This window comes from Pongo pygmaeus, chromosome 19 (assembly GCF_028885625.2).
Source record: "Pongo pygmaeus isolate AG05252 chromosome 19, NHGRI_mPonPyg2-v2.0_pri, whole genome shotgun sequence".
Lineage (NCBI taxonomy): Eukaryota > Metazoa > Chordata > Mammalia > Primates > Hominidae > Pongo > Pongo pygmaeus.
This window is the reverse complement of record NC_072392.2, coordinates 44,739,537-44,764,677: the sequence shown is the minus strand read 5'-3', so window position 1 is coordinate 44,764,677 and position 25,141 is coordinate 44,739,537. Positions and strand designations below refer to the sequence as shown.

The window sequence follows — 25,141 nt, the reverse complement described above, 5'->3', positions numbered from 1 at the left end:
GCGGTGGCTCACGCCTGTAATTCCAGCACTTTGGGGAGGCCAAGGCGGGCGGATCACCTGAGGTCAGGAGTTTGAGACCAACCTGGCCAACATGGTAAAACCTCGTCTCTACTAAAAATACAAAAATTAGTTGGGCATGGTGGCTCGCGCTTGTAATCCCAGCTACTCGGGAGGCTGAGGCAGGAGAATCACTTGAATCTGGGAGGCGGAGGTTGCAGTGAGCCGAGATCGTGCCATTGCACTCCAGCCTGGGCGATAGAGTGAGACTCCATCTCAAAAAAAAAAAAAAAGAAAAGAAAAGAAAACCTCAGTATTCAGGAGGAGGATGGTCACTAGCTGAAGGTTAGCGTCCCTGTATCAGAGTGGGCAAAGGGTGTGAGGAAAGGGGCGTTTTATCTTCTGCCCCTGCCCTGGCACTCGCAAGGGTATCCAAACCCACCCATGTGGAATGACTGCTGGAAGGGCGCTGGCTCAGGCCGGTGTCGGCCGGCGGACAGAGCAGCTCTGTGAGCCAAGGGGAGGGGCGGGAAAGCCGCTCACCCGGGACACCCGTGCTCTCACCTAGAAACCGACTGGGCCTTGGTTGACCTAGGAGTCCCACAGGGGTTAATGTGTAACCTTGGAGCCATAGGGGAGGAAAACACTCAAATGGCTTGGTCCCTGGGTCCTGGCGCCTCAGGTTTTTGGCTTCTTCCTCCCGCCTGCAGCACCTTTCCCCTCCCCCGCTTCTTCCCTCCCCTCCTCTGTTACCACCCTCTTCTCCCTCCCCGCTCTCATCCCCGCTTAACTTCCCTCGCTGGCTCTCAGCTGCTCCTCCTTTCGTCCAGAGTTTATACCTAAACTTTCCCCGAAGGCAGCTACCTCGCTCGGAGGCGGGAGGGGGAGCCCACGCCACAGTGAGGGCAGGCTGACACCTAGTGGCTAGGAGCCGCAACTGCCGCAAGCTACCGGCTTGGAGAGCGCGGGTCACCCCAGCAGTCCCGGCAAATCGGAGGTCTTGCTTGCCCAGCCTCCAGGGAGCCGGGCCGAGGGCCGGAACTGTCTGAGGGAGGACTGTGACAGCCGCCCGGCCCCAGGAGTTTAAGAGCGGGCGGGAAGAGGTGGCGATGGGTTACTCAGCAGTTCCCAAATGCCCACCTCGCGGGCGCGGGAGGGACGGGTAAACACGGGACTCCGGCCAGAAGACTGCGAGTGGTGCGGTAGGGGCACTGGGTCTGCACGGAGACCACTGTCGGACGCGGGGCTCCCGAGCCCACCCCAGGACCAGGACTTGGGGGGGTGGGCGTGTCGGGTCCCGTCCAGCTCTGCGCAGAAAGTAGAGGGCGGAGAGAGCTCTCGCGGTACCCGCCCAGGGCGGGGGAGCCGGTCGCCCGGGGAAAAGTGGGGACGCGGGTTAATGAGGCCAGGCGAGCGAGGGCAGCGGGGACTCCGTCGGCAGTCGGGAGGCGCCAGCGAGGGGTGCCTCGGCGACGACGCCCCCAGCACAGCTCCTAGTTACCCGAAGTCCGCGGGAGCCGGCCGGTGGCCGAGAGGCCGCGGGGACACCCAGCTCGCGCGGCAGCAGCGCCTGAGGGGCGGGGGCAGGCGGACGGGGCGGGAGCAGGCGGGCGGGGCGGGGGCGCGGGCGGCTGGGGGCGGGGGCAGAGGCCTCGCAGGGAGGGCGAGGAGGATCGAAGGGGCCTAGAGGGCTTCGCCAACTGTGTGGGGCTGGAGGCCGGCGAGAGAGGCGGCCGTACTGGACTGGCCCGAGAGGGACCCCGGTTCCCAGAACAGCCCTAGGAGGCGGCCTCGAGGGCGGACGGCAGGGAGGGCCAGCATGCCCCCACTGCTGCACCCCGCCCTGCCGCTGCTCCTGGGCGCCACGCTGACCTTCCGGGCGCTCCGGCGCGCGCTCTGTCGCTTGCCCCTACCCGTGCACGTGCGCGCCGACCCCTTGCGCACCTGGCGCTGGCACAACCTGCTCGTCTCCTTCGCTCACTCCATTGTGTCGGGGATCTGGGCACTGCTGTGGTGAGTGAGCGACTGTGGAAATGAGGTGGCCGGGGGATCCTGAGCGGGGAGCCGGGGCCGGCCCTTGTGTTACTACCCCCATCGCTCACCGGCGGGCTGAGGCCACGCAGTCTCACATGATCCCGTTTGGTATCCTACCCAACCAAAAGCCGCAGTAGCCCCAGGGGAGGGGGATCGCCCCTGGGAAACTGGAGGCTCTTGGGTTTTGCCCAGCCACTCTTAGCTTCCCAGTCAGCCACTAGCGCGAGCCCAGGCTCCCCTGGGGCTGGGGAAGGGTAACCGAGGTGAGGGTCCTTGAGGGTGCCGAAATGCAGAGCCTCCTCTTCCCTCCTTTCCAGTGTATGGCAGACTCCCAACATGTTGGTGGAGATTGAGACGGCATGGTCACTTTCTGGCTATTTGCTCGTTTGCTTCTCTGCAGGTAGGTCTTGCCCAGGAAGCGGGAGGCAAATTGGGGACAGGGAGAAGGAAGCTGCTTGTTCAGTTCTTCATGATCTCTTGCCCCATCCCTCCACTAGGGTATTTCATCCACGATACGGTGGACATCGTGGCTAGCGGACAGACGCGAGCCTCTTGGGAATACCTTGTCCATCACATCATGGTAAGAGAAGCAGACTATGTGGTATAGGCCTGGTGTCAGTAATCTAGTCTCAGCTCCACGTTTCTGAACCTGGGAGAAGGCCGTGTTTTCTTACCACCCGCCCCCAATCTGTGTGCTACTTCTTATGCTAGGATGCTGGAGGATGGCAGTCTGTGCTTGTTCACTGACGCCAGCAACCCATGATCTCACTGCCTCTTTAGACTAAACGTCACCCACAGCCAGAAGCTGTGAGCAGGGATCAAAATCTAGTAATGTTGAACTAACAAAACAAAGCATTTTATCCACTATAAACTATTATTCCAGGGGTAAATTTGGGATTTTCCAGCCCTCAATCTGATACCCACACCCCCCAAACTTCCAGGAAAGCATCTGCATCTAGGTTCCCTAATTCCTATTCTCCCTTCTTCCCTCTAGGCCATGGGTGCCTTCTTCTCCGGCATCTTTTGGAGCAGCTTTGTCGGTGGGGGTGTCTTAACGCTACTGGTGGAAGTCAGCAACATCTTCCTCACCATTCGCATGATGATGAAAATCAATAATGCCCAAGATCATCTCCTCTACCAGGTTAACAAGTATGTGAACCTGGTCATGTACTTTCTCTTCCGCCTGGCCCCTCAGGCCTACCTCACCCATTTCTTCTTGCGTTATGTGAGCCAGAGGACCCTGGGCACCTTCCTGCTGGGTATCCTGCTCATGCTGGACGTGATGATCATAATCTACTTTTCCCGCCTCCTCCGCTCTGACTTCTGCCCTGAGCGTGTCCCCAAGAAGCAACACAAAGACAAGTTCTTGACTGAGTGAGAGGCACAGAGCCTGGGACAACAAAAATGAACAAGGCTAGAAACAGCTTCACATGGACACTGGGACTTAGCCCCAAGCCTGGGTGTCCTCTGGGGCCAGCCTCTCCACCTTCTGAGCCTGCGCCCACACTGTTGAAAACACTAATGAAAGTACTCCTCTGAAGTCCTTGTCCTTTATTGGGCAAGCGGTGAGGGAAGCAGACAGACCGGTTCGACGTAGTAGATGGGTGTGTGAGGACAAAATGCTACCAGAAAGCCAGCCAATCCACACTCCCCTGAAATGCATGCTAACGCCCTTCAAACCCTGGGCATTGGTTTCATACACAGCCTCTTCCAGGGATAAAAGGGGTTCTTGTACAGCTTCTTGTTACCCTCAACCATGGAGGCAAGTTCTGAGTTCTGGTTTTCCTAGGACACTAACTCTAGTCACAAAGATCTCTGGAGTGATCACACATGGTGAAGTGGCAGGGTGAATATTTCAAAAGGATAAGTAGAACAGGAGTCTTGCCCAAGCCCTAGTCATGTCAGTGTCTGTGTGTGGCCTCCCAGCCCAACCAGAAATTGACAAAGGCATGTATATGGTGAAAAGATATATATATATATATATTCAGAATTAGGCAGCTGGACTCAGTTTAGATGATCCCAATCTGAAAAACAAAAGGGAACCTCGTTACTGGAGTTGAAATATGAAGATTAAGCTGGAGTGTTATTTTTAGAAAGCAAAATGAGGAATGTGAGGATAAGGTTTGTTTAGGATAGGGGTGCAGTCAGTTAATTATGACTAATCAGCAAAAATCAGGCTTTGGTCACTAACATGCATCATTTGCACCCAAGGGGTGAGCGTTAAGGGGTTTGCAGGAAGGAAACTTACTTTGTTGGCAACATCCAAAGCATCGTAATCAGGAGCCAATCGAACATATGCCTTCTTCTCTCCATCAGGCCTAGGGTAGAGAAGGAAGCCTTAGTCCCTGCCACCCTCACTGCCCCCACACCCTTCCCCTTCCTCCTCCAGTCCTCCGGCACTTCAGTGGTTCCTTTGTTCATGTCATTCTTTTCCAATAATGATTTTTCCATCATTAGGCCAGAGGACACCATGAAGCCACAAAGCCAATTCTCTTATGGGAAACACCACAGGCCACATTAAGACTTAAACCAAGGTAATCTGCCACGTGTCGCACTCTAGTGGCCTTTGCCAATAGAAGTAGGGACCCAGAAAATGAGCACCAACCCCCAATCGAGTCCTAGAAAGCATTGCCTCAGGTCCACACAAAGGTCTGTAACTAAGGCAGCCTGTAATTCCTGCCTCAAGGCTCACACACTGCTAAACCTACGCCAAGTTTAAATCAAGGAACCTTCTTCCCCTGCTGAAAGGTCCAGGGGATTTTTTTTTTTTTTAAAGGGCCTTGCTTGGTTGCTCAGGCTGGGGTACAACAGGGCAATCATGGGTGACTCCTGGCCTCAAGCGATCTTCCTGCATAGCTCGGACTACACGTGTAGTCCTGCATTACTAGGACTATCTAAACATCAAAGAGCTTCATGAAATGCAGGGTTTTTTTTGGCTCCAGACTGCTGGTCCAGCCTGCTCCCCATCCCTTGAGGCCCAACTCACCGAATCAGGGTGTTGACCTTGGCCACATCAATGTCATAGAGCTTCTTCACAGCCTGTTTAATCTGGTGCTTGTTGGCTTTAACATCCACAATGAACACAAGTGTGTTGTTGTCTTCTATCTTCTTCATGGCAGACTCGGTGGTCAGCGGAAACTTGATGATAGCATAGTGGTCAAGCCTGGGAGAGGCAAAATGGGGTCACCTGGCCTGGGCCCACTCTTTTGGAGCCCAGAGCCAGGAGAGCCTAGGTGCATCAGACAACGAGGTACCAATCACTTTGTTCAGACTTTGGTCGCTTTACAGTGTCATCATCTGCACCCTGAAATCTAAGGGCCTGAAGCCCCAATCCCAGGGGCAGAACATTGTGCATTTTCTTTCTCTTGAAGGGCTCTTACACCTCAAGTGATTAAAGAATCATCTCTGGGCCAGGCGTGGTGGCTCATGGCTGTAATCCCAGCACTTTGGGAGGCTGAGGCAGGCTAATCACGAGGTCAAGAGATCGTGACCATCCTGGCCAACATGGTGAAACTCCCTCTCTACTAAAAATACAAAAATTAGCTGGGCATGGTGGTGCACGCCTGTAGTCCAAGCTACTCAGGAGGCTGAGGCAGGAGAATCGGGTCAGGGGCAAATTCTTTTTTTTGAGACGGAGTCTCACTCTGTCGCCCAGGCTGGAGTGCAGCGGCACGATCTCGGCTCGCTGCAAGCTCTGCCTCCCAGGTTCACACCATTCTCCTGCCTCAGCCTGGGACTACAGGTAGCCTGGGACTCAGCAGCTGGGACTACAGGCGCCTGCCACCAAGCCCGGCTAATTTTTTTTGTATTTTTAGTAGAGATGGAGTTTCACTGTGTTAGCCAGGATGGTCTCGATCTCCTGACCTCGTGATCTGCCCGCCTTAGCCTCCCAAAGTGCTGGCATTACAGGCATGAGCCACCGTGCCCGACCAGCCAGGAGCAAATTCTTATGCACAGCAGTGGCTTAAGCACAACTGTAACACAGCTTTCCCCACTTAAAGTCACACTCGATTCTAGGTCCAGCTTGGTGGGGGAAGGGGCAAGAAGACAGTCTGTCAACTGCTTTCCTGTATGAACACAGTCCACTCTTTCCATGAGGAAAGAGTAGAAACAGCAAAAACCCATTGGTACTAACTACTACCATGGCTCTACTCAAATCTGTGCTCCCTAAAAAGTCAGTTATTACTGGTAGCTCAAATACTCAAGGGCCCAACCTTCTGCCCATTTCCCCCCAACCGTTCCTTGAGCAGTACGAAAATTGGGGAAAATGAATGGAAAGAAGCTTCTATACACCGCAGCAGGCCATAACTGCCAAATACAGATAATGGAATCCCCATTATCAATCAAGAATCAATCCACGTTCTCACCCTCAAGGATTGTTCCCTATAGCAGTAGGAACTATGAGCAAGGAATCTCTGTATTCTACTTTATACTCCCCCCAACATAAGTTTTCAAACCGTGATCACATGTGAAGCAATAATTAACCTAACAAATTTTGAGAGACTCAGGGTTTTTTTTTTTTTTTTTTTGAGACGGAGTTTCACTCTTGTTGCCCAGGCTGCAATGCAATGCAAGCTCCACCTCCCGGGTTCAAGCGATTCTCCTGCCTCAGCCTCCCGCGAGTAGCTGGGATTACAGACATGCGCCACCACGCCCGGCGAATTTTCTATTTTTAGTAGACACGGGGTTTCTACATGTTACTCAGGCTGGTCTCGAACCCCTGACCTCAAGTGATCCGCCCCCCTCGGCCTCCCAAAGTGCTGGGATTAGAGACGTGAGCCACCGCTCCCGGCCTCTGGGCTGATTTACAAAGAATTCCTGCCAGTTTTGTAAATACAGCAGAAACAATCTCCTCATACTTCCAATTAGAGAAGCACACTGGACACAATTTGTGTTTGAGAAACCATCACACAGAATGAGTGAATTTCCAAATTACCAATGGAGAATACCCAAATCTTTTCATGGGTACAGGGGGCAGTACTAACTTGTTTCTCCTGGGAGCGCTCTTCCGAGGATATTTGGGCTGTCTCCGGAGTCGCAGTGTCTTCGGCCGCCGGAAGGTGGGTGACGTGCGGATCTTCTTTTTTTTGTGGCTGTGGACACCTTTCAACACTGCCTTCTTGGCCTTTAAAGCCTTCGCTTTGGCTTCGGCTTTAGGAGGGGCAGGAGCTGGGAGAAAAGGAAAGAAAACGTGGGTGCGGGATTTAGAAATCGGTCACTTCCGGCCCCAAGAACTGCAGTGGGCGACCCTGGCCACACGTGCATCAGTGGTTCCTTTGAAGACATCACAAGTGTCAGGAGATTAAAACTTTTCCATCATATGCACGATACCAGAGACGAAAGCGACCAACTCTAAGTAACTCCAGGGATACGACTATGAAACCAAGTAGCACTTAACGAACGCTTGATACTTTCCAGAAAATGTCCTACGAATTTTAGACATACCCCATCGCAAAATCACGCTGCGGAGAGGGGGGCGGGTAATGTACCCCGGTTGAACATGAACCAGAAGGAAAATGGTTAAAGCTGAAGGCACTAATTCCTTACAGGCCCGGGGACATGGAGGGCCAACCAGTGGATGCGTGTAGCTTCCCAGAGCCGAATGTCTGGCTCTCCCTGGCGGATGATGCCTGTCGCGTTGCCTCCCCAACTCCCTCCACCGGAACTCAGCCCACGAGGCTGAGCCCACGCGGCCCACGTATACTGCAGCGTGTCCGAAACGCAGGAAGCAGCCCCAGAGCAGAGCCCTCAGGGCTTAGCCCAGCAGCCATATTCCCAATTCGTTCGCTCTGCGGCGCGGCAATCCCCGGTAAACCAGCTGCGGCCCCATCCCCAACACACACCTTCCTTCTTCGCTTTCGGCGCCATCTTGTGAAAAGGGTCTCCAATGCCCGTTCCCACGGGCTTATAGCGCCAAAGCTCACTAAAGACTCGCGATGCTTTGTACTTAGAGCTGATTGGGTAATTTGCAGAGTGGCGCCTTCTGGGAACGGTAGTTAGGTTTAATTTCTTTTTCGTGCGTGAACAAACATGCGCCACTCCTCCCCTCAAAGGCACTAAAGCTTCATGGGGGTTGTAGTTTTTTTTTGTTTGTTTGTTTTTGAATGCTCTGTCGCCCAGGCTGGAGTGCAGTGGCGCGATCTCGGCTCACTGCAAGCTCCGCCTCCCGGGTTTACGCCATTCTCCTGCCTCAGCCACCCGAGTAGCTGGGACTACAGGCGCGTGCCACCATGGGGATTGTAGTTTTTTGAAGACACGCGTTTATTTGCTCAGGCCAGCGGACGGCGTAGCCGGCTGTCGCTCGGGTCTGGTCCCGGGAGCTTCCCATCTTGAGCAACTGCCAGTCTCAGGGAAGAGGATTGCCATGCCAGGAGGCAGGAACGCTGCCAAGAGGAAAGAACACATTTGGATTGACTCGGGAGTTAGATACAGCTAAGTTCTAGAGTGCTGGAGCAGGATTTGCTCGGTCGAACTGAGGTCCAGAGAGGAATGTGGTTTATCAATAACACAGTGATTTGGTGGCAGAAAAAAATCAAGTCAGGGCCGGGCGCGGTGACTCACGCCTGTAATCCCAGCACTTTGTGAGGCCGAGGTGGGCGAATTGCTTCGAGCCCAGGAGTTCCAGACCAGCCTGGGCAACACGGCGAAACCCCGTATCTACAAAAGAATACAAAAATTAGCCGGGCGTGGTGGTGCGTGCCTGTAGTCCCAGTTCCTTGGGAGGCTGAGGTGGGAGGATCGCTTCAGCCCTGGAGGTCGAGGCTGCAGTGAGCCATTCCAGCCTGGGTGGCAGAGTGAGACCCTGTCTCAAAATAAATAAATAAATAAATAAATAATCCACTCACGAGGGGAAGAGTGTCAGAGGAAGTACAAAGCGGCCACACCTGCCCCTCTTTACCTGCGACACTGATACTGTCAGTTTTACTGTGTTTCCTGATAATGCACTTGAAGTTCTATGAAAATTCCGCACATTTCTCCAAGATTCCCTAGTTCTTCCTGTTAGTAACTTCACTCACCATCCCCTGCCCTAAACTAGTCTTCCCTTCCGTGTCCTGGTCATCTTTACATCCTCAAATTCAGCTCCAGACACAGAGTAAGGTTTCTTAACACTCAGGTTTGCTTCTCCTGAGGTGTGTGCCTAACCCATCCCCACTTGATCCTTTCTTCTTCCCTCTCCCCTTATAAAACCAGACATGTCCCCTTTGACGGTGAAATTGATTGTGCACTGCCCCCTCTTCTATCCTGCAGGACTTTGCACAAAGGAGAAGTTGTCCCTGGGGGATAGATTCCAATGCGGCCAGAACAATGAACACCCATACCAGAGGGGAGTCCCCGCCTCCCAGAGCGGAGACCACCCCAAAGAGCGGAGTTTCCGGGTCCACTTAGCCCTTCTTTAACCTCCCTCGAGGGAGGCAGCTTGATCTTCAGCCCTCCCACCTCACAATCTACACAGCAGCCTTGAAGGAAAAGACGCCAGACTTCAGACGTCTCTCTCCTCGGTGGGCACCTTATTCTAACCCTGGCACCCACTTCGCACGCTTCCCCTCCATCACCCCCACCCCCGACCTCCCAGGGCAGAAGGGCGAGCGGGGGCAGACTCTATGAGTCACCTCCCAGGCCTGGAGTTGAGGAGGGAAGCGCCGCCTCTCCTTGGGCCCCTTCTCTCCCCCTTTCCCCTCCCTGCTGGTTCCTGGCATCGCCAGATGCTGCGCAGCAGTCTCCGATTCCCCATCACCAATTGGGCTGGGTAAGGGTCCCTATGAAGGCGCAGCCGGGCATAGAGGTGCAGGGGACAGCAGCCTGGGGAGTCCCTATCTGGATAGGCTCCAGCCTGGGTGGGGGCGGTCCTGGTGCCCGGTGAAGCGTCAGAGGAGGGAGCCTGAGCGGGGCAACGCAGAGGGGTGGAGAGGAGGGGGTGGCGAGGGCGGGCAGCGAGGCCTGGAGCGGCCAGGAGAGGGGCGGGGGGCGGCCCTTCTCCAGGAATTTCCGGGGATCGTGTTACAGCGTTGGCGGAGCCCGAGCGGAGTGGGACTCAAGGCCCTGTAACCGGACTGGGCCCCTCGCCCCCTCCTCCAGCGGCCTGCGGGCCTTGGCAGCGCCGCCTGTGCCCACACTGACCCCGTGTGGCGGGGCCGCTCCGCGCCCCCGGGCAGCTCTGTAATGGTAGGGCAGCCTCAGCCCCGAGATGACGTCGGGTCTCCGCGGCCCCGGGTTATTGTAGGAACTATCCGGCCCCGCGTAATCGTAGGGTCTGCGCGGCCCCGGCCCCCACCAGACGGGACTCCCCGCCCCCAATTGGCGGCCGAGGAGTCTCCTCGCCCCAGAGTCATCTTCGGGACGCCCAGGGCCCGGGTGATTGTGGGCTCGCCCCGGCCCCGGGTGATTGTTTCATCTCCGTGGCCCGCGGTGGTCGTAGCGTCTCCAAGACCGCGGGCTCCCGTAGGGTACCCGTGGCCCCGAGTTGTAGTCGGGACACCCCGGCCGCGGGTGATCGTCGGGTCTCCACGCGCCCGGGTCGCTGGCGCGGATCCGGCCTCGGCGCCTTCTCAGGGCGCCCTGCAAGGCCGCAGGCAGGATGAACATTCTGGCACCCGTGCGGAGGGATCGCGTCCTGGCGGAGCTGCCCCAGGTAGGCGCCGGGGCGACGTCGGGCTTCAGTCTACAGCCCGGGGTGTGGGCGGGGCGGAGGCGGCACCAGACCAGTTAGAGGACTGGGCCCAGACCAGTTAGAGGACTGGGCCCAGCCCTGCCACCCAGCTAGGCCTGGTGCTTCTGGGTGGTCCCTGCACTCCACCCCTACCCGGGCCGCTTGGCTGCGGGACAAGGGCCAGGAGTAGGAAGCTCCATTCTCTTCCATCCTTCCCACTAAGTGCCTGAGGAAGGAGGCCGCTTTGCACGGGCACAAAGACTTCCACCCCCGCGTCACCTGCGCCTGCCAGGAGCACCGGACAGGCACCGTGGGGTGAGTTAGGGACACCCACAACAAAGAGAGGAGGTCCCAGGAAACTCTGTAGTCATAGCGAGGGTAAACAACCACCCCCTTGGGGCTTCATTTCAGCCCCTACCAGCTATATGGTTATTTCCCCCTCTTTAAGCCCCTGTATCCTCTCCTTTTTTCCCAACAAGGTTGTTGTGAGTTCTATGAGATGGGGTTGGGTAGAAGGGTGGCAGCTGGATTCCTGAGTAGAGACTAAGGTGTCTGAAATGGGAAGGTGGTCACCTGCTCAGATCCCCACATAGCATCCATGGAGCCCCAGGGCAGGGGTCTGGCTGTGCTTACAGGGATGAGTCTTATTGTGGGTTTTAAAGGTAATACTGATAACAGTTGGCACCATTAATTAAGCATTTGCTGTGTGCCAGGCAGTGTTGGGTACTATCATTATTTTTATTGAATGGAAAAGTCCATCACTTAAGATATATCCTGATTTCAGAGACATTAAAATGCAGGGGGGAGGGTATCTTAGAATATAGGACATTTATCTCATTTTAACCTTCACAACGACCCAGTAAAATATATACTAACTTTACTTAAATGTTTAAACAGGCTTAGAGAGGCTAAATAACGTGTCCAAAGTCACACAGCTAATCAGTGTGAGAGCTGGGATTCAAATTCATGTCTCTCTGCTGCTGGAGCATAAAACACTCCTCCTCCCCAGCACATCTGTCCACGCAGCTGCCTGGGACACCTGGTGTCTATAATACCCTCAGCCTGGGTGCAGCTACCTTTCTGGACCTAGTCGGGAGCATTGGAACTCCCTAGGGTGAAAGAGCTCATGCCCGCTCCCCTTGCCCACTCTTGTGTCCAGCAGATTTAAGATCTCCAAGGTCATTGTGGTGGGGGACCTGTCGGTGGGGAAGACTTGCCTCATTAATAGGTAAGGGGGTGCTGGAGCTGAGCTGGGCAGGGTGGGGCCAAGCCTAGCCAGGTGGGCTGGCTCCAGATCACAGCATCTGGTACCCTCTCAGGTTCTGCAAAGACACCTTTGATAAGAATTACAAGGCCACCATTGGAGTGGACTTCGAGATGGAACGATTTGAGGTGCTGGGCATCCCCTTCAGTTTGCAGCTGTGAGTGCTTCCACACCCCTTCCAGCTATCCCTTCTCCCCAGCACCCACACCCCCCAACATACATACCTGTGCCTCACTCTTCCTTCCTCCCAGTTGGGATACCGCTGGACAGGAGAGGTTCAAATGCATTGCGTCAACCTACTATAGAGGAGCTCAAGGTAAGGGGCTGGGTGAGGTGGGGTAGCTGGGTCTCAGTGCACATGGCTTCTCATATGGAGCTGGAAGGATTGGGGAAATGAGCAGCAGTGAATTCCCTGTCAACCTGGGGCTGTTTCTGCCACTCTTCCAGCCATCATCATTGTCTTCAACCTGAATGATGTGGCATCTCTGGAACATACCAAGTATGTGAGCATCCTGCAATATAATGGGAGGCTCCGGGAAGAGAGGGTTCAGAACAGAGGGGTGGTCAGAAGAAGAATGCATGTAGGACCAGAGAGGGGGTAATTGGGCCTATGAATGTCAGCGGGAGGGGCCCTGCAGGCTCACTCATCCCTCACTTTCCACCTCCCATGGCAGGCAGTGGCTGGCTGATGCCCTGAAGGAGAATGACCCTTCCAGTGTGCTTCTCTTCCTTGTAGGTTCCAAGAAGGATCTGAGTGTGAGTGTGCCAGTGGGGGGACTTCCCAACTTGGTGAGGGAATGCCCCCCTCTGACTCTGGCCTTCCCTCAGACCCCTGCTCAGTATGCGCTGATGGAGAAAGATGCCCTCCAAGTGGCCCAGGAGATGAAGGCTGAGTACTGGGCAGTCTCGTCTCTCACTGGTGAGTTGGAGGCTTTAGGGCTCTGCTGTGACACTCTTGCCTGGCTCTCCTCTCACTGCTACACCTCCAGCTGTGCCCTGTGTCCCCAGACCCGGCACTGCCCCTGAGCACCTATCTGCTCCCTGTGTCAGGTGAGAATGTCCGAGAATTCTTCTTCCGTGTGGCAGCACTGACCTTTGAGGCCAATGTGCTGGCTGAGCTGGAGAAATCGGGGGCTCGACGCATTGGGGATGTTGTCCGTGAGTGCTTGCCTGGTTGAGGGTGGCAGGGGGCACAGTGAGCCTCCAATCCCTGCTTCACATATTTTCCACCCTTCTTTAGGCATCAACAGTGATGACAGCAACCTCTACCTAACTGCCAGCAAGAAGAAGCCCACATGTTGCCCATGAGGGCTGAGGAGACTGTTCAGAGACTGCCCAGCCCTAGGGCACTGTGCCACCCTCATTCCTCCAGAACTTGACCCCTGGACATTTGCACTGACTTTATCCAGACCAAAGAGCTGCCTCTTGGTGGCAGTATTCCCACAGAGGGGTAGCTGGGACCATGCTAGTCACTTCCTGCCCCCAGGCACCTTGCCAAAGACTGGATGCCCCCTACTCGTCAGGGGACTGTCCAGGGTGCCCAGTGGTAGTGGGGGAGAGTGTCTCTGTTCTTTTGCTCAGCCTGCTGGGCCCTTTGTGTATGAGGATGCTTAATGAATCCAGCCTCTCACTGTGCCTTATGCATTAAAATTTCTTTGTTACGAGCACTTTGGGGCTAGAGTTCTTTGTTGGGGATGATGGATGTGGAATGGGCATGACTGTGTGGCCATTTTGGCACTAGAGTCCCCTGGGGATGCTGTGCTGGCCATCCCTGGCCCCTGGGCAGGTTCAGGTAGGCTGGGAGCTGAAAGATCAGTTTGGGGGCTGCACTCGGCCCTCACTGGGTGAAGTCTGAATGGCTGGCTTTGAGAGCCCTTTCCCCTGATCCTTTCCCCACATGTATCCTCCTACTTGGTGCTTATACCCAAATTTTCACCACTGGAGAATCTTTTTCTTTTTTTCACCCTTTTCTTGCCTTCCCTTTAAGAAATACTTTTCCAGGCCGGGTGCGGTGGCTCGTGCCTGTAATCTCAGCACTTTGGGAGGCCAAGGCAGGCAGATCACTTGGATTCAGGAGTTCGAGACTAGCCTGACCAACATGGTGAAACCCCCGTCTCCATTAAAATACAAAAATTAGGCCGGGCGCAGTAGCTCACGCCTGTAATCCCAGCACTTTGGGAGGCCGAGGCTGGTGGATCACAAGGTCAAGAGATCGAGACCATCCTGGCTAACATGGTGAAACCTCGTCTCTACTAAAAATGCAAAAAATTAGCCAGGCGTGGTGGCTGGTGCCTGTAGTCCCAGCTACTTGGGAGGCTGAGGCAGGAGAATGGCCTGAACCTGGGAGGCGGAGCTTGCAGTGAGCCGAGATGGTGCCACTGCACTCCAGCCTGGGCGACAGAGCGAGACTCTGTCTCATAAAAAAATAAATAAATAAAATAAAATACAAAAATTAGCCGGGCGTGGTGGTGTGTGCCTGTAACTCCAGCTGCTTGGGAGGATGAGGCAGGAGAATTGCTTGAACTCAGGAGTTACTATAACCATTAACTTTTCTTTGTTTTGTTTTTTTTTTGTTTTTTTTGGTTGTTTATGCCATTAACTTTTAAATGGAGAAAGGTGACCAAGACCCTGGCTCCCTGTTGACATCTAACCCAGAGTTCCAGAGTAGCTGGAAGCACCTCAGACAGCTGGGTCAACAAAGGAGGACTTATGGCCTCGTGTCATCCTAGGAGGCTAAGGGGGTGTCCAAGTTAGAAGGCAGATTCTGGCTCCCAGTTGCCAAGTGCTCTGTCTGTTCCATTCCTGGTTCCATTCTCACCAGGATGGTTGGTTTTTCTGCACACTTCCCTTTTCCTGGCTTCCCCTCCCTCGCAGTTCCTAGACTCTCTAGAGCTACCACGGGAAGGAGGGTCTGGGCAGCAGCCCTACCCACTCCGGACTTGGGTCTGGAGGAAAGTGAAGGTGGGGATCAGGCAGAGCAATAGCAGCAGCAGCAGAGCCCCTGGATGATGGTGGAAAAAACAAGGTGTGGACCCCATCCTTTCTCCTCTTCATCCTGGCTTTGGAAGCTGGTGCCAAGAGAACTGGAGGGGTGGTGGTGCATGGAATGTCGGCGATATGGTGATAACTTATTTTCACACTCTCCTGTGATTATTTTTTCCATTTCTGTTCCCTCGCAGCACTGGGCTCCTCACCCTTGCCTTGCCTGTTAACAGATCTGTGTGAATCCAGCACCACAGTCCAGGTGTGGTGTTTGTGCTGCACCGGGTGTGGGAGTTCTGTGTTCCGTGTGCATGTTGTATTAGTCTGTGTGTGGTGAGTATATTTTGTGTGTGTGTGATATATGCATGTGCAGAGTGTGCATGTTGCACCTGAGGGCGTGAGGGGTGTCACTGGGATGAGGTTCCTATGAATGCAGCCTGCCCTGTTCTCCAGACTATCAGGATAAGCTTACGACTCTCTATAGGGCAGTATTGTCTCTAGAATAGGGTGTCCCATGGGGGCCAGGGGCGCGGAACGCTGCGGGGTGGCGCAGGGGCTGGGAGCCGACATCAGGTCCTCAGCCGGGAGTTAGGCCTTAGGAGAGGCCTGTGGGCGGAGAGAGCGGAAGCCCGGGCTCCACCAGAGGCGGAGGGACCTCGAAGCCCGGACGGTGGAGTGGAAATGGCGACGCCAGGACCTCCCTGGGCTCGGGATCCTCCCACCTCAGCCTCCCGAGTAGCTGGGACTACAAGTGCGCACCACTAAGCTAGCTAATTTTTGTATTTTTTGTAGAGATGGGGTTCGCTCCCTCGCCGGCGGGCAGAGGCGGGGCTGCGGCTGGGTTCCCAAGGGTCGGCGGGGCGGGGAGCAGGACGGGAGTGTGCGGTTTAGAGAATGGCCGGGGCGAGGCTAAGAATGGGGCTGGGGGCAAGGCTCGTTTTAACACTAAGAATTGGGGCTACGATCTGGAGGCAGGGTGAAAATCTGGGGTTTGGACTGCAAGCTGGAACCAGAGATGGGTGGTGAGAGCTGGGCCTGTAAGGTTAAGGTCTGAGATAAAGGGGAAATCCTAGGGTTACAGGGGGAACAAAGAGGGGCCTGGGAGGCGCCGGGAGGCCCCGGATGAAGAACGCGGCTGACGCTGAGACCCAGCTGGGAAGACTACGCAGCCTGGAGCCGGGTTGGGGAGGCGGGCGGCGGCTGTGCCAGCATGAGGCGGGGTTAGGGGCTAGGCGGGGGCGAAGCCGAGACTGGAGTTCACGGCTGGGCCGAGGGCTCGGCCGGGCTGAGGCTCAGGGTTGGACTTCATGCAAGAGTCCTGTAGAGACGAAGACCTGGGCGGAGAGCGATGTGGGTCAGGACGACGCTCACAACTGCAAGATGGACTAAGGAAAAGACCGAGCCCAAGGCCTGCTCGTGGGATGACAGCAGGTGCCGCGGTAAGAGGGGCGGGGCAGGGGCTGGGCAGGGGCTGGGCAGAGGGCGCGGCCCGGCTCGCAGACTCCGAGCGGCGCACGCTGGAGGCCGGCAAACCGACAAGGGAGGTGAGCAAACCAACGAGAGAGGCGGGGCCCAGTGCTGGGCCGGGGCGGAGCTAGGGCCGGGGGCGGGCTCGCGTCGAGCCGCGGGCCAATGATTGAGGACTGGGGTCCTGAGGCCCTGCTGGGTCGCCCGCGGGTTGGGCGGGAAGTCTGGCTTCAGCCAGAGCTGGAACTCTTGGCTATCGGACTGGGTGGCACCGGGCGCAGGCCGCTGCCCTTGAAGCGCCGGCCTTGGCTGGAGCCCGTGGACCAGCGCCCACCCGGAAGCCGGGGCGGGAGCGGGCGGTTCCATCGACCCTGAGGGTGGACCAAGGAGACTGAGGGTTCCACGTGTGGCATCACAATTACCTCCGCGGCGGCGAGGCCAGACAGGCATTTCCAAGGAGACGCGGGCGCACTGCCCCTCCCTTGCTTCCTCCTCTTCCCTCCTTCCTCTCCTAGTTTCTTCCCTCCCTTCTCCTTCCCTCCCTTCCCGCCCTACTCCTTTCGGCTGCTCTGGTGCCCACCCCCAGTGCCTCGAGGACGAGGAGAGCTCCTCGGCCCCGCAGGACAGGGAAGATTCTGTACAGATGAGCATAACCTGTGAGTTCTGAGTTAGGCCTCTGTGCGCCGATTAACGCCTCACGGGGAAAGACGCCATAAGCCTCCCACTTTCTTTCACCCTATCACCCTCTTCATTCATTGTGTGTGTTGTCAGTCACTCCTGCTGCAGGAACTCTGGACTGCTGCTGGTCAGAGCTCTCCTCCTGTCTTCTGGGACTAAAGAGCAGATTGCTTTTCTCAGCTCTGAAGAGAGTTACTAAATTCGTCTCCCCCTTTGTCCTTCCTCCCCTCGTCTCCTTCACAAACAGAGCTGATGGGTGTCCCAGCTCTGGGGGAGCTAGTGGGTGGAGAGTAAACAGGCTCTGACTCCATGTGTGTGTTTTTTTTTTTTTTTTGAGATGGAATCTCGCTCTGTCGCCCAGGCTGGAGTGCAGTGGCGCAATCTCGGCTCACTGCAACCTCCACCTCCCGGGTTCAAACAATTCTCCTGCCTCAGCCTCCTGAGTAGCTGGGATTACAGGCGCGCGCCACCATGCCCAGCTATTTTTTTAAATTTTTTTTATTTTTAGTAGAGACGGGGTTTCACCATGTTGGTCAGGCTGGTCTTGAACTCCTGACCTCGTGATCCGCCCACCTCAGCCTCCCAAAGTGCTGGGATTACAGGTGTGAGCCACCGCGCCTGGCCATGTGTGTGTCTTTCATGGTGGTTCCTGAAACAGCAAGGTAGAGGAGTTTTGGTTCCTCACCCTGGCTGAGGCCCCAGCGGCATGACTTTAGGGTCCAGGGTGGATAAGGGAGGCTGTGGAGTCCAGATTGAGTAAAACCAGAGGGTGAGGAATTGGTAGCGTTGGAGCTGAAAAGAAGGTGCAGTAGGAAGTGACTGTGCCTCAAAAAAACACGTCCTTCCCGCTGTCTCACTCTGCTGCCCACGCTGGAGTGCAGTAGCACGATATCGGCTCACTGCAACCTACACTTCTGGGGTTTAAGCGATTCTCGTGCCTTGGCCTCCAGAGCAGCTGGGACTACAGGTATGTGCCACCACGCCTGGCTGATTTTTGGATTTTTAGTAGAGAAAGGATTTCACCATGTTGACCATGCTGGTCTCAAACTCCTGACCTCAAGTGATCCGCCCACCTCGGCCTCTCAAAATTCTGGGATTGCAAGCATGAGCCACTGCACCCGGCCTGGTAGGACAGGTTTTGCATATGGAGCTGAACGTGATTTATTTTATAAGACAGTCTCACTCTGTCGCCCAGGTTGGAGTGCTGTGGCTCTCTCAGCTCACTGCAACCTCTGCCTCGCCGGCTCACTCAAGCAGAATGTGGTTTTAAGGCTTGGCTGTGGGCCGGGCGCAGTGGCTCACGCCTGTAATTCCAGCACTTTGGGAGGCCGAGGCGGGCGGATCACGAAGTCAGGAGATCGAGACCATCCTGGCTAACACGGTGAAACCCCGTCTCTACTGAAAATACAAAAAATTAGCCAGGCATGATGGTGGGCGCCTGTAGTCCCAGCTACTCAGGAGGCTGAGGCAGGAGAATGGTGTGAATCCGGGAGGCGGAGCTTGCAGCGAGCTGAGATGGCGCCACTGCACTCCGGCTGGGGCGACAGAGCGAGACTCCGTCTCAAAAAAAAAAAAAAGGCTTGGCTGTGGAGCTTCACATACAGAATGACCTTGGTTTACAGGGGTGTATCCCCAGCCAACAGTACGTAGACAGGGCTGAAAGAGCATAGGCTATGGAACCAGGAAGACCTGGGTTTGAGTCCTACCTCTGCCGTCTATTAACATCTATCTTTGGACAAATTACTTATCCTCTCTGAGTCTCTGTGTTCTCATCCATAGAATGGGGCTGTGGTGGGGATTTAGAATCAAAGGCATATATTTTAGTTGAGACAGGGTCTCACTCTGTTGCCCAGGCTGGAATGCAATGGCGCGATCACGGCTCACTGCGGCCTCGACCTCCCTGGGCTCAGGTGATCCTCCCACCTCAGCCTCCTAAGTAGCTGGAACTACAGGTGTGCACCACTAAGCCAGCTAATTTTTGTATTTTTTGTAGAGATGGGGTTTTGCCATGTTGCCCAGGCTGGTCTCGAACTCCTGGGCTTGTGATCTTCCCGCCTCAGACTCCCAAAATGATGGGATTACAGATTTATGTCATTTCATTGGTGGATGTTGAAAACATGGAAGTTGATGAAGTTATCCAGGACATGCTTTTGTAGAGCCTTCTGAGGAGGTGACCAAGTCAGAACTCTTGTAATAACCAATTTAAGGCGTACAACAAAACAAGAGGAGACAGCAAAGGAGACAGGGAAGAACTCAAGAGCTGGTTAGAGAAGGAAGAGAAAGATGAGGTCTGCCATGGAAGCCCAAGGAACAGTTTGCAGAAGAAGGAGATTCATTGGTCAACAGGGTCAAGTGAGGCCGGGCGCAGTGGCTCACGCCTGTAATCCCAACACTTTGGGAGGCCAAGGAGGGCGGATCACAAGGTCAGGAGTTCCAGACCAGCCTGTCCAACATGGTGAAATCCCGTCTCTACTAAAAATACAAAGATTAGCCAGGTGTGGTGGCGTGCACCTGTAATCCCAGCTACTCAGGAGGCTGAGGCAGGAGAATTGCTTGAACCCGGGAGGCGGAGGGTGTGGTGAGCCGAGATCGTACCACTGCACTCCAGCCTGGGTGACAGAGCGAGACTCCATCTCAAAACAAAACAAACGAAAACGAAAAACAAAACAAAACAAAAAACAGCGTCAAGTGAGATAAGAAGCCCACTGGATTTGGCTACTGGGAAACTGCTGGTGGCCTTTGCCAAAGCTATTCAGATTGGGGGGCGGATGGCTGCCATGTTGCAGGTGGCTGGAAGAAAGAGGTGAAGACACTGAGCTCACTGAAGGTAGGGACTGGGCCTCTTTTCTAGTGCCGAGTGAAGCCACCCAACATATGTCCTCTGAATGAGTTAATCAATTTGGATTGAAAGGGGGATATGCAGTGGTAGGAGAAACAAGATTGACAAAGTGTTTTGTTTTATGATGTCTATAGCCTGTAAGGGGGGAAAAAAGAAGCCAGTAAAGAAGGAGAAGGTGTCAGTTCTGGCTGGGACCTAAAATATAGACGCTTTGGGCATGAGAAGGGAGGGACACCCTTTTCCCAGGCAAGCAAAGTTGATGAGGGTTGGAGTGTCCACAGATAATGGCGGTGAAATTATCTGCTGAGAGAAACAGTGGTTGTAGGAGTTTCCAGGAAGTGCTTAAAGTCATTCATTCATTCTTTTGTTCATTTAACAAATTTTGAGTACTTGCCGTGCTGTGGAAAACAGGAGGAGGAGCTGACCAGCGACTTGTAGGAGGATGACCAAGTGCCACTGAAGGCTTGCTGAAGACCCCAAGCAATCAGCTTCCCTTCCTTAAGCAGACCTCAAGTCCAGTGCCTCAAGGGATAAAGCTAGTTGTGGGAAGAAAAGGCAAAGGGGCAGACTCTGTCTTGTGGCTGCTAATGGCTGAGGGAGCTGCCACCCCAGTTGGAGGTCTGCTTAGGGTCATCCTCTGTCCAGGCTCCACACACCCTAGGACAGTTTCTGGAGCTGTCCCTCCTTGCCTAGACCCTGGCTGGCTCCTATTCATCACTCTAACTCTAGTGATGCTCCTTCCAAGAAGTCTTCCATAGTCCCCAGTCCTCCTTTCCAGTCCTGGTAGGTGGACCTTGTCCTGTGCTACCATTTCCCTGTCAGCATCTGCATCACATTACTGTCATGAACCTCCCGTGTCCCTCTCCCCTCCCCCTCTCCACTCCCCCTCACCGCCCCACCCCCCCACAACCCTTTAAGAGCAGGGACTGTTGTTTAATCTCTGCATCTCCAGGATGCAGCGAGGGCCTGACATGTGGAGCTTCTTGGGGTATGTTTGGTGAATAAATGGCACAGGGAGGGGGCTGCTGCCACCACTGCCACTCTGCTCTCTCAGATGTAAACAGGTTACCCAGATGGGAGAGAGGACATCTGCTGGCTGGTGTGGCGTCCAGCACTGATGTGTCTATCTTCTCTGAAGGTGGGTCCAGGAGACCTTTGACCCAGGGGGTCCTCATCACCCCTCACCTGGGAAAGCTGACACCTGATGGAAGCTTGGTCCTGAGGCAGGGAGGGAGGGAAGTGTGGTCCCATCCTCAACCCATCCCCTACAGATGCCAGAGGGGACCCCTTTCTCAAGGCCGCAATCACCCCATTCGTTTGTATAGAACTTTATGGCACATAAGTATCTTTGACATATGTGAATTGAGTCCGCACAACAACCCTGCAAAATTGGTATGACCACCATCCCATTTTGTGGATAAGGAAATTAAAGGCTCAGAGAAGTAAAGAAATTTGCCCTAGGCCACCCGGCTAGTAAGTGACAGACCCACAACTTGGGCTTAGGCCTGACTACAAGTTCAGGGCGCTTTGCCACTATGCTGCCCTTTGGCCCAGCTCAGCCGTGCCGAGGAAGGCCGAGGTGGTGGTGAAGTTTCAGGGTCCTGCCACACACCCATGCCTTCCTCATCTTCCCGGGGGATAAAGGGTACAAGAGGGGAGGAGAGAGACACAGATCACCCATGGGTCAGCGGTGTAGTGAGGACGCAGGACTTCACAGACTTGTGTGGGGAAGGGAAGGAGGAAGAAATGTGGGTAAGCCTCAGGCCAAGCTGCTGCACTGTGAGGCCACTTGGACTCACACCCACAGCCTGGGCTCATTCCTGGCTGGTGGCCAGTATCAGGTCTCACCCTAGTTCCACTCCTCGTGGGGGCTGGCAAAGGCACAATCCTCGGCCTGTTTGAGGGTAATCCAGCCACAGCACCCCAGGCCACTGCCTGTTCCCTCCCTCCCCTAGGGGTGCTGGGGAATCCGAGGTAAGGTCCCTTGTCCTCTGTCGGGTGAGTGAGATTCGGGGCTGTGAGAGGCGCAGAGTCGCCTCATGGGCTTACCTTTGAGATAGCGGCCTGAGGGGACAGCCGGGCCTTAGGCAGGGTCAGAGGTGAGGCAGTGGTGGTAGACTGGGGAAACTCTCCTGTCTTCAGGACTGGCATTGAGCTGAGCAACAGAGGTGGGGGGCCTTTCTCCAGGGCTTTTCCCTAACCCCAAATTCTCACCCCAGCAGCTTCTTCCTGTGCCTGGGAAAGGGGATGTGGTCTCTGTGCTGCCTAAAAGGGTGCCTAGGCTGGGGGTGGGTCATTCGAAAGCCTGGGGCTCTAGGGACTGGGGAGAGTGTGGGAAGGTGCTGAGTGAAGAGCAGGGAAAGGATCAAGAAGGGGGCATGGGAAGGGAGAGGAGTGAGAAAGGTGTCAGGAGGGAGAAAAAAAGGGGCTTGAAGAAGGGAGGAGGGGGAAGTGGGGAGGGAAGGATGAGTCAGAAGCTAAGGAGCATGATGCAGGCCTTAGCTCCTGGCCAGGCTGTGAGAGATCAGCGCGGGCCAGGGCAGGTGTAGGAACTGAGGATGCTGTGGCTCTGCTGCTCCTGGGACTCTGGGGTGCCATAGCAGGAGGGCTTTCTCCTACCAGGCGCCTTGTGGAGCAGGGCTGCCACTCATTGTGGGCAGCTGGGTGAGGGGCAGGCAGGAGCTGGTGGAGGCCTCCCACTGGAGGGAGATGAAGAAGGAACAGGGAATCACAAGACTGCAGGGGGCTTGGTAAGGGTCTCCTGTGTATCAGACATGGAACCAGACATTTTGCTGAGACATGGGGTTACTCTGGGGTCAAGTTACTACTACTGAAGCAGAAACACTTCTTGGGGTGGACAGCTGGTGGTGGCAGGTGAATTTGGTGAGGTTTTAGCTTGAGCTGTGGGAAGACCCAGAGGTCTGCGGCTGCTACTGATGACCCAGACCCCTGCCCCCTCAGGTGACTGCAAGGAGCCTGACAAGTGCTGCTGGAAACACAAGCAGTGCACTGGGCACATCATCTACCCTTTCGCCTCTGACTGTGTCCGCCACAGCCTGCACCTACACTCTGTCAACCACTGCAACTGTAATTCTAGGTGAGGGCCCACCCCCTTGGGGGACCCATGGCAGAGCCAGGTCCGAACTTTCATTGTGGTCTCCCCTTCAACCTTTGGTTTGCCTCTTCAGCTTTGAATTGGTGCTGCCAGCCCAGTCCCAGCTCTGCACACCTTGCTCTGCTCTAAGAGAAATGGGGAGGAGGTCTGTTGGCGGCCTGAGGCAGGCCCAGCAGAAGCCCACTGTCCCTCAGGTTTCTGGCTCTGGGTCCCTGGGGGAGTGATGGGAGCCAGGCTGAGAGTCCCATGTGTGGCAGGCTGAAGGACTGTTCAGAGGATAGCAGCAGCTCGCGGGGCGCGGGCCCAACCTGCTCCCATGTCATCGAGTCCCCTTGCTTTGAGCTCACACCGGAGGAGGAGCATGTGGAGCGATTCTGGTATGGCTGGTGAGTGAGCCCCGGTGGGCTGATGGGGAAGGGGCCTCTACAGGGCACTGCCCCCAACTCTCTGTCAAACTTCCCCTGTCGTCCCTCCTCCCAGGTGCAAAAGCTACAGACCTGTCTCTGTGGCAGTGATCCACCATCCCCTCTACCATGAGTATGGGGCAGATGATCTAAATGAAGAAGAGGAAGAGGAGGAGGAGGAAAGCAAGCCCCCCATCCCAACGCAGGTGGGGCCCGCCACCGTCTCCCCTGACCTAGCCACCAGCATGGCCACTGGTACCCCTGACTCTGCAGCGCCCATCACCATCTGGCGCTCTGAGAGCCCCACCGGGAAGGGTCAGGGCAGCAAAGTGATCAAGAAGGTAAAGAAGAAAAAGGAAAAAGAGAAAGACAAGGAGGAGGAGATGGATGAGAAGGCAAAGCTGAAGAAAAAAGCCAAGAAAGGCCAGTTGACTAAGAAGAAAAGCCCGGTTAAATTGGAGCCTTCCCCGCCAGACGCGAGCCGATCATTAAGCCCAAGACAGCTGGCCAGGATGTCCGAGTCCAGCCCAGAAAGCCGGGAAGAGCTGGACAGCGAGGACAGTTACAATGGCCGGGGGCAGGGAGAACTGTCCAGCGAGGATATTGTGGAATCATCATCACCCAGGAAGAGAGAGAAGAACATAGTCCAGGCCAAAAAGACAGGGGCAAAGCCCTCACAAGCCAGGAAGGTAAACAAGAGAAAATCTCCCCCAGGATCAAACCCCAACCTCAGTTGAGGCCAGGGTGGTCAGGGTGCAGAATAAATGCCATCGAGCCTGTGGCTGGCCCTCTGCTGCTGTTCTCTCCCTCCAACCTGGCTGTTTGTTGCAGGGCAAGGGGTGGGCTCAGGGCTGCAGGGGTTTCTCAAAGGCAATCTAGCTTTCACAAAGGAAGCCCATGGGAAGGCAGGTGGGAAGGAAAGGAAGGGGCACAGCCCTATTTCTTCCTACCTGCTAGGACAAGGTGGAAGAGTGCATCTGGGGTGGGAAGGAGGGCTTCCCCTCTCTGCTGGGAGAGACCGGGCTGTGTGAAATCCACTTATGGGACAGGTAGTACTGTCTGCAGTGATACCCCCAATAAACGGAACTTTTTAACCCCCTCTGTGCCACTGTGCCTGGGCTTTCCCTCCTCTAAGTGGCTCTGCAGAAGGTGCTCGTGGTACTACCAGAGACTGACCTTCCCAGCTGGTGGTCTAGCTCCTCCCTTGTAGCCCTTTTGTGCTGAAGGGAGCTGACTTGAGTTCCTGGCAGAGCTGACCCCTTCCCCCAGATCTTGATGAAGAAAAACAAGGGGAGTGTGCCACGTCTGGGCAGCAGTGGCCTTTTCTGACTTCTCTGCTGAGCCCCAAGCAAAGGAAAGGGAGCCCCACTCTCCCAGCATTGACTCACAGAGCTGTGAGACGAAGCCCTTGTGCAGAAACAGGGATGGCAGGAGTTCAGAACAAAAAATGCAGTGGGGCAGGAACACCTTACTGCTGAGAGCTTGCCAGAGACCAAGACCCAGCTGGGAAAAGGGAAGAGATGAACGGCAGAGGCTCAAGTTGAGAAATCCAGATTTACTTGTGGCCTTTTCTCCAGGATGCCAGAGAAGACCAGCAGGCATGGGTGGATGGGGCAGCTGTGCTGTGGGTGAGTGGGTATAATAATATCGGGTAACATTTGCGAGGTACCAGGCATTGGGCCAAGGAGCTTGCACACGCTGCCTTGGTCCTCAC

The 25,141-nt window shown here is 55.3% G+C and overlaps 4 protein-coding genes and 4 non-coding genes across 30 annotated transcripts; 3 read left to right on the top strand and 5 right to left on the bottom strand.

Moving 5' to 3' along the window:
- Positions 1–1,081: 1,081 nt before the first annotated feature.
- Positions 1,082–3,571, top strand: TLCD1 (TLC domain containing 1). 2 transcript variants are annotated; one of them, XM_054458753.2, is made up of 4 exons: positions 1,082–1,159; positions 2,349–2,431; positions 2,529–2,611; positions 3,026–3,571. In XM_054458753.2, the coding sequence occupies exons 1-4, from the start codon at positions 1,107–1,109 to the stop codon at positions 3,407–3,409; spliced, it is 603 nt and encodes a 200-aa protein (XP_054314728.1). In that variant the 5' UTR covers positions 1,082–1,106; the 3' UTR covers positions 3,410–3,571. The 2 variants fall into 2 exon arrangements, with proteins under 2 accessions (XP_054314728.1, XP_054314726.1); XM_054458751.2 differs by lacking the exon at positions 1,082–1,159 and adding an exon at positions 1,617–2,010.
- Positions 3,568–10,692, bottom strand: RPL23A (ribosomal protein L23a). 2 transcript variants are annotated; one of them, XM_063656084.1, is made up of 6 exons: positions 8,593–10,692; positions 7,875–8,414; positions 7,017–7,200; positions 5,018–5,194; positions 4,280–4,349; positions 3,568–4,055 (listed from the first exon to the last, which is right to left on the bottom strand). In XM_063656084.1, the coding sequence occupies exons 2-6, from the start codon at positions 7,897–7,899 to the stop codon at positions 4,041–4,043; spliced, it is 471 nt and encodes a 156-aa protein (XP_063512154.1). In that variant the 5' UTR covers positions 7,900–8,414; positions 8,593–10,692; the 3' UTR covers positions 3,568–4,040. The 2 variants fall into 2 exon arrangements, with proteins under 2 accessions (XP_063512154.1, XP_054314729.1); XM_054458754.2 differs by having other exon boundaries at positions 7,875–9,956.
- On the bottom strand, positions 4,169–4,238 carry LOC129018498 (small nucleolar RNA Z17). The gene has a single exon (XR_008495319.2). It is a non-coding gene; the product is annotated as a small nucleolar RNA Z17 (small nucleolar RNA).
- Positions 4,428–4,491, bottom strand: LOC129018488 (small nucleolar RNA SNORD42). The gene has a single exon (XR_008495310.1). It is a non-coding gene; the product is annotated as a small nucleolar RNA SNORD42 (small nucleolar RNA).
- On the bottom strand, positions 5,264–5,335 carry LOC129018497 (small nucleolar RNA Z17). Its single transcript, XR_008495318.1, has one exon. It is a non-coding gene; the product is annotated as a small nucleolar RNA Z17 (small nucleolar RNA).
- On the bottom strand, positions 7,291–7,357 carry LOC129018487 (small nucleolar RNA SNORD42). The gene has a single exon (XR_008495309.1). It is a non-coding gene; the product is annotated as a small nucleolar RNA SNORD42 (small nucleolar RNA).
- Positions 9,618–13,609, top strand: RAB34 (RAB34, member RAS oncogene family). Of its 10 annotated transcripts, none has more exons than XM_054458750.1 (11): positions 9,618–9,778; positions 10,582–10,660; positions 10,902–10,993; positions 11,841–11,906; positions 11,998–12,099; positions 12,194–12,258; positions 12,390–12,441; positions 12,617–12,674; positions 12,771–12,861; positions 12,993–13,100; positions 13,183–13,609. In XM_054458750.1, exons 1-11 carry the CDS (start codon positions 9,633–9,635, stop codon positions 13,248–13,250), a joined length of 927 nt encoding a protein of 308 aa, XP_054314725.1. In that variant the 5' UTR covers positions 9,618–9,632; the 3' UTR covers positions 13,251–13,609. The 10 variants fall into 10 exon arrangements, with proteins under 10 accessions (XP_054314725.1, XP_054314724.1, XP_054314716.1 ...); XM_054458749.1 differs by having other exon boundaries at positions 12,617–12,698; XM_054458741.2 differs by having other exon boundaries at positions 9,733–9,778; positions 10,448–10,660; positions 12,617–12,698.
- Positions 13,610–15,570: 1,961 nt separating this feature from the next.
- Positions 15,571–24,208, top strand: PROCA1 (protein interacting with cyclin A1). Of its 12 annotated transcripts, XM_054458703.2 has the most exons (6): positions 18,459–19,896; positions 20,296–20,691; positions 20,861–21,046; positions 22,870–23,005; positions 23,281–23,409; positions 23,504–24,208. In XM_054458703.2, the coding sequence occupies exons 3-6, from the start codon at positions 20,914–20,916 to the stop codon at positions 24,162–24,164; spliced, it is 1,059 nt and encodes a 352-aa protein (XP_054314678.1). In that variant the 5' UTR covers positions 18,459–19,896; positions 20,296–20,691; positions 20,861–20,913; the 3' UTR covers positions 24,165–24,208. The 12 variants fall into 12 exon arrangements, with proteins under 12 accessions (XP_054314680.1, XP_054314673.1, XP_054314672.1 ...); XM_054458698.2 differs by lacking the exons at positions 18,459–19,896; positions 20,296–20,691 and adding an exon at positions 15,595–16,363 and having other exon boundaries at positions 20,963–21,046; XM_054458697.2 differs by lacking the exons at positions 18,459–19,896; positions 20,296–20,691 and adding an exon at positions 15,595–16,363 and having other exon boundaries at positions 20,963–21,046; positions 23,218–23,409.
- Positions 24,209–25,141: the final 933 nt, after the last annotated feature.

What these genes read in the sequence shown, in the direction of transcription:
- TLCD1 (XM_054458751.2), top strand. Translation starts at nt 1,817, where the DNA reads ATGCCCCCACTGCTGCACCCCGCCCTGCCGCTGCTCCTGGGCGCCACG. An exon ending in GGGATCTGGGCACTGCTGTG is followed by an intron (nt 2,011 to 2,348) that starts GTGAGTGAGCGA and finishes CCTCCTTTCCAG; the next exon opens with TGTATGGCAGACTCCCAACA. An exon ending in GCTCGTTTGCTTCTCTGCAG is followed by an intron (nt 2,432 to 2,528) that starts GTAGGTCTTGCC and finishes TCCCTCCACTAG; the next exon opens with GGTATTTCATCCACGATACG.
- RPL23A (XM_063656084.1), bottom strand. Translation starts at nt 7,899, where the DNA reads ATGGCGCCGAAAGCGAAGAAGGAAG. An exon ending in GCCGAAAGCGAAGAAGGAAG is followed by an intron (nt 7,201 to 7,874) that starts GTGTGTGTTGGG and finishes CTTTTCTCCCAG; the next exon opens with CTCCTGCCCCTCCTAAAGCC. An exon ending in AGCGCTCCCAGGAGAAACAA is followed by an intron (nt 5,195 to 7,016) that starts GTTAGTACTGCC and finishes TGCCTCTCCCAG; the next exon opens with GCTTGACCACTATGCTATCA.
- RAB34 (XM_054458749.1), top strand. Translation starts at nt 9,633, where the DNA reads ATGAGTCACCTCCCAGGCCTGGAGTTGAGGAGGGAAGCGCCGCCTCTC. An exon ending in TCCTGGCGGAGCTGCCCCAG is followed by an intron (nt 10,661 to 10,901) that starts GTAGGCGCCGGG and finishes CTTCCCACTAAG; the next exon opens with TGCCTGAGGAAGGAGGCCGC. An exon ending in ATCCCCTTCAGTTTGCAGCT is followed by an intron (nt 12,100 to 12,193) that starts GTGAGTGCTTCC and finishes CCTTCCTCCCAG; the next exon opens with TTGGGATACCGCTGGACAGG.
- PROCA1 (XM_054458697.2), top strand. Translation starts at nt 16,273, where the DNA reads ATGTGGGTCAGGACGACGCTCACAACTGCAAGATGGACTAAGGAAAAG. An exon ending in TGTGTCTATCTTCTCTGAAG is followed by an intron (nt 21,047 to 22,869) that starts GTGGGTCCAGGA and finishes CTGCCCCCTCAG; the next exon opens with GTGACTGCAAGGAGCCTGAC. An exon ending in CACTGCAACTGTAATTCTAG is followed by an intron (nt 23,006 to 23,217) that starts GTGAGGGCCCAC and finishes ACTGTCCCTCAG; the next exon opens with GTTTCTGGCTCTGGGTCCCT.